Source organism: Hevea brasiliensis, chromosome 4, assembly GCF_030052815.1.
Source record: "Hevea brasiliensis isolate MT/VB/25A 57/8 chromosome 4, ASM3005281v1, whole genome shotgun sequence".
Taxonomy (NCBI): domain Eukaryota; kingdom Viridiplantae; phylum Streptophyta; class Magnoliopsida; order Malpighiales; family Euphorbiaceae; genus Hevea; species Hevea brasiliensis.
This window is the reverse complement of record NC_079496.1, coordinates 1,350,142-1,362,963: the sequence shown is the minus strand read 5'-3', so window position 1 is coordinate 1,362,963 and position 12,822 is coordinate 1,350,142. Positions and strand designations below refer to the sequence as shown.

Below are 12,822 nucleotides of genomic sequence, written 5' to 3'. Positions count from 1 at the left end.
GTGTATGTATATTGAATGTATTGAATAATCTCTCTTATAATTAATATAGAATTAAATGGAAATATTATTATTATAATTATTATGACTAAATTTGATAAAATTAAAGTCATATAATTTCCCATAAAAAGTCTTGTTAAATTATTATTATTATTTTTTAATTTTGGTCGCACTTATCATAGAAAGACACAATACTAATTAATTGGATAGACAACCAATTAAAATTATAATTAAAATAGAGAATAATATTTAAAATAAAAACACAAATTAATAATTAAGTCATCTTCAATGTTGTTTTTCATTTATAATTTTTTATTATAAATAAAATTTTTATTAATCACATTAACTTGTTATATAGAAAAATACAATTTTTAAGCAAAATTTATCCGATGTTATTTTTTTATTAATCCCTCAATAAAAATAGATATTTAACATATATTTATATTTTGATTGGAATACCAATATTATTTTCAACAATGAGGTAATACTAAAATTATTAAACATCAAAATTGCGATTTAATTGTATTGAAATTTTAAAATAATAATTTTTTAAAAAATGTTTGGCACAATTGAAATATGTAAACAGTGTTAACCTATACTAAATTTCTAAATAACTGATATTATATTGAAAATAATATTTTTAGAATTAAAATTTTTAAATTTTTTGCATCTATAATATAATTCCCATGATACCCTCAATTTATAATAATATATATGCTGCCTAGGTTATTATTAAATCATAATTTGTTGGATTAGATTTATATTGCATTCTTTTACATTGGATCCACTGTTTCTTAATTTAGAAAAATAACTATAATTATATAACTGTGAAGAGCACTATATTTATAGTGCTCTAAATGCATGGTAGAATTTTTCTTAATTTTAAACCTCAGTTGAAATTAAATAAACAAATAAACTCCAGCAACAGTATGCTCAAGAGTCCGCCTATAAAGCATTGACATGGTAGTAACCTAACACATATGCGTGGTCGAAATTATAAGCAACTTTCTTCTAATTTCCCCCCTTCTTAATGGCTATCTGCTCTTCAACTTCAGGAACTAGTAGTTCCTTGCCCTCAAGAACTACTGTCATGCTTCTTCTGTTTTTCTTTACAGCAAGCGTTGGTATAACAGGTCTCTCTCTCTCTCTCTCTCTCTCTCATGTTAAAGTTGACGATGCTCTTTTTTTCTCTCCTTGTTCTAAAAGGTTTCAACTAATACCTGTATTTGGAATTTAGATGCCCAGGTAGGTGTTTGCTATGGAATGCAAGGCAACAACCTTCCACCTGTTTCAGAGGTCATAGCTCTCTATAAAAAATCTAACATCACGAGAATGAGAATTTATGATCCAAATCAAGCAGTATTGGAAGCCCTTAGAGGCTCAAACATTGAACTCATACTAGGTGTTCCAAACTCAGATCTCCAAAGCCTTACCAATCCTTCCAATGCAAAATCATGGGTACAAAAAAATGTTCGTGGCTTCTGGTCAAGTGTCAGGTTCAGATATATAGCAGTTGGCAACGAAATTAGTCCTGTCAATAGAGGCACAGCTTGGTTGGCTCAATTTGTTTTGCCTGCCATGAGAAATATACATGATGCTATAAGATCAGCTGGTCTTCAAGATCAAATCAAGGTCTCCACTGCAATTGACTTGACCCTGGTAGGAAATTCCTACCCTCCTTCTGCAGGTGCTTTCAGGGATGATGTTAGATCATACTTGAACCCAATTATTAGATTTCTATCCTCTATCAGGTCACCTTTACTTGCCAATATTTATCCTTACTTTACTTATGCTGGTAATCCAAGGGATATTTCCCTTCCCTATGCTTTGTTCACTTCACCATCAGTTGTTGTGTGGGATGGTCAGCGAGGTTATAAGAACCTTTTTGATGCAACGTTGGATGCATTGTACTCTGCTCTTGAGAGGGCTAGTGGTGGTTCTCTGGAGGTGGTTGTTTCGGAAAGTGGCTGGCCGTCTGCCGGAGCATTTGCTGCCACATTTGACAATGGGCGTACTTATCTCTCAAATTTGATCCAGCATGTTAAAAGAGGTACTCCTAAGAGGCCTAAAAGAGCTATAGAGACTTACTTATTTGCCATGTTTGATGAAAATAAGAAGCAACCAGAGGTTGAGAAACACTTTGGACTTTTCTTTCCTAATAAATGGCAAAAATATAATCTCAATTTTAGTGCAGAAAAGAACTGGGATATTTCTACTGAACACAACGCAACAATACTTTTCCTTAAGAGTGATATGTGAGATGGTGAGAATTTAAATACTATATATATTTCCAATGTATGCATGTATCCATGTATTAAATAAGAGAACCTTTTCTCAATTTTTTTTATGCATTAAAAATCAATGAAATTCAATGTTCCTATAATCAATTAATTTAATTTTTTTATGTACTATTTTTGTGTAAGTATATTATAATATTCCTTAGAATAAGATTAGCAAAACGAAATTTAACGGATTATATAGACTATTACTTGTATGTCCTTTACATTTCAACTTCACTTACAATGCTCAGAGAAAACCCTAGGAACTAGCCTGAAGTAAAATCTATTTTTGCATTAGGAACGCCATTATGTCAGGTTTTGAAGGCAACTCTTTCAGGCACAACCATGGCTCATGTTCCAAAACTCAACTTCATGTTCAAGAACACGCAAGAAAGTTACTTCAGCTTTTGTAAGCACGTCACTTGAAGCCTTCTCAAGACACCGATTGGCAATTTTCTGTAAAGAACGGCAATATTCACCAAAACCTTCATTGCCCCATCTTTGGCAAGTGTCCTGTAATTCTGATGGAGTTTTGCTGCCATCTTCCAAGCAGTGTGCAAAGCTCTCCTGGTATACAGCTTCAATGGCCCAAAAGGCTGTAATGGCCACGGCATAATCAACTTCTGGTAACATCAAATTCTCGAGAAATCTGTAGCAAACCACGAGCATCTTCTCTAAGACATAAAGAATAAAATAACACAATATATATTACATTTACAAGTAATCAGAAAATTAAACCAGAGGTTATGGACTATTGTAATTAGGAAAAACTTCTTCATGAATAGCCATCAAGATTCAAGATACTGACAGAAGTGTCTCAAACCCTGACATTGAAATGGCATGGCCCTTGAACTGCTAAATATTTTCTATAATCTTTATTATTATTTTTCCACAAAGGGTGCGTCCAGATTTCAAATTCATGACAATTACCTCAAAGCATACGGACTGGCCCAACCCCAATTTGTTATTGAATCATTCAATGTACTGATAGGGATGATCATAATTGATGGAAAAACCAATTCCTACATAGAAATTCTCTATAGGCATGAAGCATAACTAGAAAAAAAAATCCCAAATTTAGCAGAATATATATATAAAATATTATCATGGTATCTGGAAATGAGAATGATCAAAAACCAAGAATCCAAAGATAATATTAGCTGAAGCGTACATGGTACCTGCGGTAATTCTGGTTTGCCTTATGGACAACAGTGTTAGAAAGAGGAACATCCCACTTGGAGGCCTCTGACTTGAACCAAGCAATCTCATCATTTAAAGAAGCCAAACCACCTAGTATAACTTCCATGTCATTACCATCATCTGATTTCTTAGAAGCTTTAATCAATACACTTGCCACAAATGGTACAAACTCTCTAACAAATACATAATCCTGTCCCTGCAATTTTCATTTTTTGCTTTAGTCAAATTTTGGAAAATTATTTAGTGAAACGGTTGTATATACAACCCTTTTATTCTGAAAGAAAATTATTATGGTCTTGGACGGATCCCACCATGATCATTGTCAGAGTGCATTCAGTATAAATACAACTCTTGCATCAGATAAATATACCAAATTTTGATTCCAAAGTTGACCCTAAGAGAAAGCCCTACAAAATCTTGCCACAAAATTTAGTGCTTGCTAAATGCAATTAATTGAAGCAATTATAGGATTTACAGAGCAAAATAATACAAAAGGAGTGTGATTATTGAGATTAAGAACACAGTACCAGCCATCTTTTGAAAGAGGAAAGATCGACGGACCCATCTCGAATGCTGAGGATAAAGGGTTGTCTAGTAGCTCCTGTGTATAGTAGGTGTTTCTTTGCCCACATCTCGATTATCCCACTCTTCTCACATTTCTCCTTTGTTTTTCCTTCCATTTTATGTTCCCTTTGCTTCCTTTCTCTTCAGTCTCACCACCGTTTGGCTTAATAATCCTCGCAGTTAGAGTACGTGTGGTTGACTTTTTTCTTCAGTTCCCAGCAAGAGGCAAGACAGAGACAGGTAATTTACTAGTGTTTATACCTGGCTTCTTTGTCCTTGCAACCGCTTGTCGCCGATGCCGCTATTGCCGAATGGGGCTAAGCTACTCTCGGGCTAAAGTCCTTATTAGACCCAATGCGAAAAAATTTTATTTAGGCCCAGAAGGAATGAAATTTTGGCTCTTTGGTTCTCTTCATTTTTTCATCCCATTATTTGCACTTCTTGTAAAACTTGGCAGCAGGGACGCAACACTCAAACAGCACCAGCTTCAAATGGGGGCAAACAATTTACTGTTGCCAAGGAAAAATAAATTAGATATGATTTGCGTCTCATTCAAATCTAATATATATTAAAAAGTAACACTTGGATTTATAATGATTTATAATTTATTGACACGTGGTATAATAAAAAGGAATAATTTTATTTCAATAGTATAAAATATTTAAAATTTCCTTTTAACTCATACTTTTTAATTATTAGTGTATATAAAGTATTTGAAATTTTATTTTAAAAGTAAAATTAATTTTATTATAACTTATTTTTTTAATTTAAATATAATTATGATATTAGATAAGAAGGAAACAATATCAGAGTGTTTGTTAGCACAGTTGCCGTAGAAGAAAAATTGGGTTTTGCCTTTTGGAGTATAACACTAGGACATTGTTTCTCCGTCATTCATAAGAATTTCGCTTCTTTTATTTTCCTATGTACGTTTCTGGGACATCCTTTAGAACTGTTACTTCTTACTTCTTGTTTGCCTTTTCTTTTCTTTTCTTTTCTTTCGCTGCTACCATTTAATTATAATGATCAAATAGTTTTTAGAGTGTTTTTAATCATTTTTAATTTTTGAATGATTTAGTTGCAAGATTGCAAGTGGAATCGTAAAAGAGTATAAAGCACTATGTGAAGCACGAAAATTATCAAACTTAATTGGTAAAGGTGCATTATTTTCCAAAAAAAAAAAATGATAAAGGTGCATGGAGTGCCACGAAAATATTTCTCCATTAAATAAGTCGATTATTTTTAATTTAGTGATAGTTTAAATTCAAACCCCAATTGACATTTAATAAATAAACATAAATAAAATAAACTCCAGCAACGGTATACTAAAGAGTACCTATATAAAGCATAGACTTGGTACATTTGATCCACCAAAGGTACTCTTAAGAGGCCTGGCAGAGTTATAGAGACTTACCTATTTGCCATGTTTGATGAAAATCAAGAGCAACCGGAGGTTGAGAAACTGATAAGTGTATAATTTATTAATTTTACTCCCATCACATTTAATATTTCTAGAGTATCTTTATGCTTAATTCAGTTGATTAAAGTATAATTATCTATTAGGCATATATTTAGAGAATTATTGAAATAATTGTGTTAAATAGAGAAATTTTTAGCATTTGCATTAATCTGACTCTTTCTGCATTTTTTAGGGTTTTGGTGAAGTTCCAGAGCATAAAAGTGTGGAAGGAAGCTTAGAAATGTCAAAGGATTGAGAAGTGTTATTGATACAAAGTACACGGGTAGTGTAAGCACAACCATGGACCCGTGTAACATTCTGCGATCAGAAATCCAGAGAACCAAGGAAGAAACAAAGTACACGGGCCGTGTAACTTGACCCATGTAAATCCTGAAGACCCGTGTAACTTTCTGTGCCAATACGAAACATACCCACTCAGCTCCAGTAAGTTGCATGGCCCTGGGCCGTGTAGTGATACATGGGCTGTGTATACGTCGATAATCAGTTTCCTGATTTTGCTCTAGTTGCAGTTTTTGACAGAGAGAAAGACTCTTAAACCTAACCCTAGACTATTTATTATAAATAGAAGAGGCAGTAGCCGACACAAGGGACCATTGAGCAGCCTCTCGAAAAGAGAGAATAAGACTTTCGTTCTCCATTCACATTCTAGATTTCTTCAATTTTCTTCTTTAATTTTCTGTAAGCCATGAACATGAGTGGCTAAGTTTTTAATTCAGTTCAATGGATTCAAGTTCTTTTGCTTGATTTGTGAGATCAGGTTCTTAATTTAATTTATGTCTTTTTAAATATTTATTATTTTCTGATTTCATTGTCTTTGATCTATTGAATGATTTGCTAAAAAGGCCTATTAGCTAATTGTTTGATGTGGTCAATTGCTAGATCATCTTCATAATCCGTAATTGTTGTGTAAGATTGAACATAAGTAGCAATTAGGTTTTATTGATTATGATCCCAGTTTTCGATAATAATCTAAGGAAACAATAGAGTGAATTAAATGATTTATGCTTCATAAATTATTGTTCAGCTTAACTACTTCCTATTCTTAAAGCAGTTATTAATTTGATGAGGATTGCTTAATACCAATTCAATTAATAATTAGAGTCAACAAGGGTGCTGGGCTCGAATTGATGAGTATAGGGAAGTTAGGGATTTTACCTCGTTGTTTGGTAAATCTACGTTAAGTATTCAATAAGAGATAACCGTATTTTTTTTTGTCTATGATCTAATTAATGCACTGGAATGTAAATTACCTTGGACTGAATTTTGTTTAATTTGAGAATTTCTTATTTAATTTTAGATCTTAATTTTTGATTTTTAAAATCTTCTTTGGATTGCGAATTACCACCCCCCCCCCCAAATCTTTGTTTCTTTTTCAATTACATAAGGGCACGAAATTTAATAATTCAGTCTCTAGGGTTCGACCTGGATTTACCACTTTCTGCAAAAAATATTTCATAATTGGTAATTTCAGTTAATTTAATTTCTGGTGGATTCGACAGCCACTAAGAATTTTGGCGCTATTGCCAGGGACTGAAATTTATTGGATTTTGTGTTTTTTGTTAGGGTATTCTGTAATTAATTTTATTTGTGAAGTATTACTATTTTCAGATTTTTGGAAAAAATTAAGGTGTTACTATTCATCGACAGATTTATAGAGACTTACCTATTTGCCATGTTTGATGAAAATCAAAAGCAACCGGAGCTTGAGAAACACTTTGGACTTTTCTTTCCAAATAAACAGCCAAAATATAATCTCAATTTTGGTGCAAAAAAGAACTGGGATATTTCCGCTGAGTACAATGCAACAGTACTTTTGCTTAAGAGTGATATTTAAGATATTGTGAGAATTTGAGTGCTATATGTATTTCCAATGTAAGCATGTATCCATATACTCCATCTGTCCACTTGTTTCGTTAATATTTATGTGTTGTTTTTTAAAAATTAAGATATATTAATTATTATTTTAAAAAATAGTATTAATTTTTTTTTAATTTTATCCTTTTATTTACTAAATATCATCTATAGTGATCCACTCACACGCGCGTCAGTTTCTCCTGCATTATTGACCTTGATATAGACGGCGTCGTATACCATGTTATAAGAGCGTGTTATCAGAATTCTTTTTGGCTTTGTGTATCCAACGTTGAGGGCAAAAAAAAAAAAAGAATATATATATAATTTTTGCAATAAAAGTTAAATATTAAACTCAATAATATTTCAATTCTAAAAATAATTCTCATACTTATTATGGCTTCGTTTATTTTTTAAAATATATTTATTTAAAAAATACTTTTCATATTTTTTAATATTTAAAGTATTTAAAAAATTATTAATAAAATATATTTTTTATTAAAAAATAAATCATTTTTAAAAAAAATAAATTTTTAAGTATTTTTTAATTTTGATAATTTTAATCATTTTTAAGTAAAATGATTTTTTCTTTTCAAAATAAGAAGTTATCTTCTTGATTTTGACAATTTTAGTCATTTTAACCAAAAAAAAAAGATTTTTTCTTTTTAATATAAAATATTTTCCTGTTTTTAATGATTTTATTAAAATATAGAAGCATTTATTCATATGCAAAATATATGTATAGCATTAGTTTAACATTATAATAAAAAATATTTTTATATAAAATTTAAAATAAGATTATAAAATTTTGGTTTTAATTACTATAGGAAAACAAGATTATAAAATTTAAATTGCTCTCCAAACAAATGAAGATGAATTTATCCTTTTACTTTTAAACAAATATCAATTAGGTTAAAATTTATCTATAGTATACATAAAAATATAAATAAAGGGATAAATTTATATGAACAAATAAAAATATTCTTAACCATTTATATTATTTATAGACTTATGTCACAACCCAACCTATGGGCCGGACCGGCACTAGGACCTGGGCCAGCCTAAATCCCCCGAGGCCCGTAGTAAGCCTAACTATTTACTTAACCCAACTCTAAGGCCTATTTGGGCCCAATTTCAAGAAATCAACCGGACAGAGTCCGGCCATAAAATGGACCTTTCAACAGGGAGTTTTTGACTCACCCGACCTGTAAACACAATAAATACTCAATTGGGGAGCTCAGCTCACCCTCCACATACTCATCAGCATAAAAATAAATGGGAGCTCAGCTCCCTCATCCAATCCATCAAACATGCATAGAATATTAAGTTTACAGGTCCAAAATAATAATTTAGTTTACAGACCCAAATCAAATAAACATTTCTAACACATGCGGAAATTCTAAGATTTAATAAGTTTATACAAACATTAATAATCGACCTGCGAGGGAGAAAGCAGGATAACCTTAAAAATATCCTCCTGTGGCCTGGAAAAAATATTGAACAGGAGTGAGCGTTCGACTCAGAGAGTAAAATATCAATTTTAACCATAATCTCTATAACTATCTAAAACTAATGCATCCTGTAAAGTGAAATGCAACATCAGCAATAAATTCACATCATAACAGCAAAAAGGTAATTTGGAGCACTCACACACCCAATAATATCAATCATAATATATGGGAGCTGATCCCCTATACAGCTCTCTTAAATCCAACTCAGTGCGAAGAACTCAAGCCGGACTTTCGCTTAATAATCCAAATCGGGGTCCCAGCGAAGAACTCAAGCCGTGACTACCCCGAAGGACCGGGTCCCAGCGAAGATCTCAAGCCGTGTCTACCCGTCCTATCCATAGTCCACACCACATCACACGCACGTCAACGCACGCACACTGCTCCAAATTACCACAACAACATACATGGCACTTTCACAGTTATGAATGCAACATAAATCGTGCCTAAAGTTTATCTACATAGATATATGCATATAAGTGATGCATGGGCATACTTGAACATAATAATAATAGTGAAATTACAATTAAAATTAATATTTTACTCACAGACTTGACAACGGTCACTGTGGCGGCTGGGCGGAGGAAGAAGGCTGTCCCGGCTCACCTGACAATTACATTACAATTATTTAATACAAATGACTCAATACAAATCAAGAAAAGACCAAATACTTCTTAAGTCGTGCCGAAAATCCGGCAGAGTCTCCCCTATACCTTGGACCTACCCAACCTGCAAAAGGGCTCAAAACACACTTCTATATTCGCAACTCATATATCCACAACTCAATCATATCACACAGCCCCTCCTGGGCCCATCAAATCAGTCATCCATCACAATATGTAAAATTTTAATTTAGTCCTTATAATTGATCATTTTTGCAAAAACTGCCCAAATAAGCTCTAAAAATTCTAAAACTTTGCCCCGCGGTCCTTAGCAATATTACTAGGCTATTGCAAAAAGAATCATAATTTTCTGAGCTACCACGAATATTTTATGGATTTTTAATCCTATTTAAGCACTAGAAAATTACGAAAAAGCAAGGTTCGGGTTTACCTTTGCCGATTCCGACTCCGGGGACGCGCTCAGGACGTCTGACAATGGGGGGGTAGCCAAAACCTCGGTCCAATTCGGAGACTTTTCCAAGAATGCAGTTCATGCCGGAAATTCACAGACCCGGTCAACTGTCGAATTTCCGCGAATTGAGGATACCTACACGAAGCCCACAACACGGGGGTTAGTACATAAATTTTTCAGAATTTTCTAAACTCATTTAATGCTCGGAAAGACACTGCGAAGTTCCGTGGGACCCACCGAAAAACAGTGTCGGAAAAATTCGAAATTTATGTCGCCGCGAAGCTCTCGACGAGTGGAGCGCTCTGGTACTCTCGGTTTTCTCGTGGGATTCACGTTTTGCGAGAAATCTAGCCTGAAAATCAAAATGGGCTAAAACTTCCCCGACAAAAATTGGACAAACCGCTCGATGGATTTCGGTGTTCTTGGTGTCTATGGAAAGCTCTCGACGAGTAGATGAGTTTAGACACAAGACCCGGTCCGATTGGTGGCCGGATCGGCCGGATTTTGCCCGGGAAGTCGAAAAGTCGCGCGCGCAAGGGAGGGGCGTTCGCGCGCGTTTGGGGAGGCGGCCGGCCGGGGGAAAGAGGTGGGGCGGCGCGCCGGTGAGCTGGGGTGGCGGGGGAGGTGGCTGGCCGGCGGGCTGGGGCGGGAGGAGAGAGAAAACGGGAGAAAGAGAGAAGGAGGAGGAGACGCGCGCGGGAGAAAAAGAAGAAGGAGAGGGAGCCGGTCCGATTCGACCGGTCCGGTTCGATTCGGAATACAAAATTTTGAATTTTTACTTTGCCTCGAGACCGAAAACGAGGTCCAAAAATTTCGAAAAAATTTCAGAAAACTCAGAAAAATTCGTAGACTCCAAATATATTTTTAGTTTTGCCACGTGGTCTTTAAATAAATTTTTAAAAATCATCAAAGTTTATATTTTCGGAAAATCGAACCCGATTTTTAAAATCCGAAAAATCTCAAATAATTTCTTAAAATTTAATAAAATTAAAATATCAATAATACTCATAAAACAATAAAATTTAAAATTTTGGGGAGTTACAACTTATGTATTAATAAAAAATATTTTAAATAGTTAATAAAATCATAAAAATAGAACTTCCATTATATGTAATATTAAAAAAATTTATATGTCTTTACACGTTTTGAACACTTATTACATTTTAAATTTTGTTAACTTCTTTGGAATTACATTATTTATTTTTTTATAAAAATTATTTCCTAAAATAATATAAAATTATATTATTAATATATCTTTAAATAAAATAAATATCATATCCTTTTGGTATGCATATAAGTATTTTTTTTTATATTAATTTCAACTTTCTTTTAACAATAAAATTATCATTAATGATTGAAATAATATTGAGTAATGAACGTGATATTTTTATAAAAAGCAATAAACATGATTAATACCTTTAAAATACTAAAATTATCTTACAGTTGTAATTAGAAGAATTATTATATACGCCCGAAAGATTAAAAAAATATGTTTATTTAAAGAGAAAAAATAATTTTTCCTTGATTTTAAAGAATTGAGATCCATGTATTTAAAGGAAGGTGTATATATATTGGATGTGTTGAATAATCTCTCTTATAATTAATATAGGATTAAATGGAAATATTATTATTATAATTATTATGACTAAATTTGATAAAATTAAAGTCATATAATTTCCCATAAAAAGTCTTGTTAAATTATTATTATTATTTTTTTAATTTTGGTAGCACTTATCATAGAAAGACACAATACTAATTAATTGGATAGACAACCAATTAAAATTATAATTAAAATAGAGAATAATATTTAAAATAAAAAGACAAATTAATAATTAAGTCATCTTCAATGTTGTTTTTCATTTATAATTTTTTATTATAAATAAAATTTTTATTAATCACATTAACTTGTTATATAGAAAAATACAATTTTTAAGCAAAATTTATCCAATGTTATTTTTTTTATTAATCCCTTAATAAAAATAAATATTTAACATGTATTTATATTTTGATTGGAATACCAATATTATTTTCAACAATAAGGTAATACTAAAATTATTAAACAACAAAATTGCAATTTAATTGTATTGAAATTTTAAAATAATAATTTTTTAAAAAATGTTTGGCACAATTGAAATATGTAAATAGTGTTAACCTATACTAAATTTCTAAATAACTGATATTATATTGAAAATAATATTTTTAGAATTAAAATTTTTAAATTTTTTGCATCTATAATAAAATTCCCATGATACCCTCAATTTATAATAATTTATATGCTCCCTAGGCTATTATTAAATCATAATTTGTTGGATTAGATTTATATTGCATTCTTTTACGTATTTATATATTTATATTTTGATTTTTATTTTAATTATAAAACTTTTATTTTAAATTTTGTTATCTTATGATAAAATTTTAATAATTATATGATAGAGAATATACATTATCCACTGTATTAAATAACAATTTTTTTTTTTAAATTTTGGAAAATAAATAACTGGAAAATCTCAAATTTTTTTTTTTTGAAATATCCCTTAATTAATAAAATAACATCCATGTTTAATAGATCCTAAATTTCAATTTAAACGATAAAAATAATTATGTTATAAAGTGACAAATCTTATCCTTTTATCTTTTAAGGAGATAAGGAGGTGCAGAAAAAAGACTTAAAAGTCTTCAACAGATAGAGACATTCATTTATCCAACGAAAAATTGAAAGATGCCCAAGACATTTCAAACTAAATTAGCATTAATTATCAGGATTATTAATTGGTAAAGAGTGCATTATTTTCAATAAAAGAAGTAAAATAATTTCACCGATTAGTTTTGAGAGATTGTTGTGCATTTTCGAAGCACATGTTTTCTTCCT

General features: G+C 31.5%; 2 protein-coding genes across 3 annotated transcripts; one reads left to right on the top strand and one right to left on the bottom strand.

The window, feature by feature from the left end:
• Positions 1-752: 752 nt before the first annotated feature.
• LOC110633068 (glucan endo-1,3-beta-glucosidase, basic vacuolar isoform) lies at positions 753-7,511 on the top strand. Of its 2 annotated transcripts, XM_058144761.1 has the most exons (3): positions 762-1,130; positions 1,235-2,124; positions 7,223-7,511. In XM_058144761.1, exons 1-3 carry the CDS (start codon positions 1,028-1,030, stop codon positions 7,352-7,354), a joined length of 1,125 nt encoding a protein of 374 aa, XP_058000744.1. In that variant the 5' UTR covers positions 762-1,027; the 3' UTR covers positions 7,355-7,511.
• LOC110633071 (probable bifunctional TENA-E protein) lies at positions 2,448-4,332 on the bottom strand. The gene is made up of 3 exons (XM_021781530.2): positions 4,004-4,332; positions 3,455-3,672; positions 2,448-2,925 (listed from the first exon to the last, which is right to left on the bottom strand). Exons 1-3 carry the CDS (start codon positions 4,154-4,156, stop codon positions 2,610-2,612), a joined length of 687 nt encoding a protein of 228 aa, XP_021637222.2. The 5' UTR covers positions 4,157-4,332; the 3' UTR covers positions 2,448-2,609.
• Positions 7,512-12,822: the final 5,311 nt, after the last annotated feature.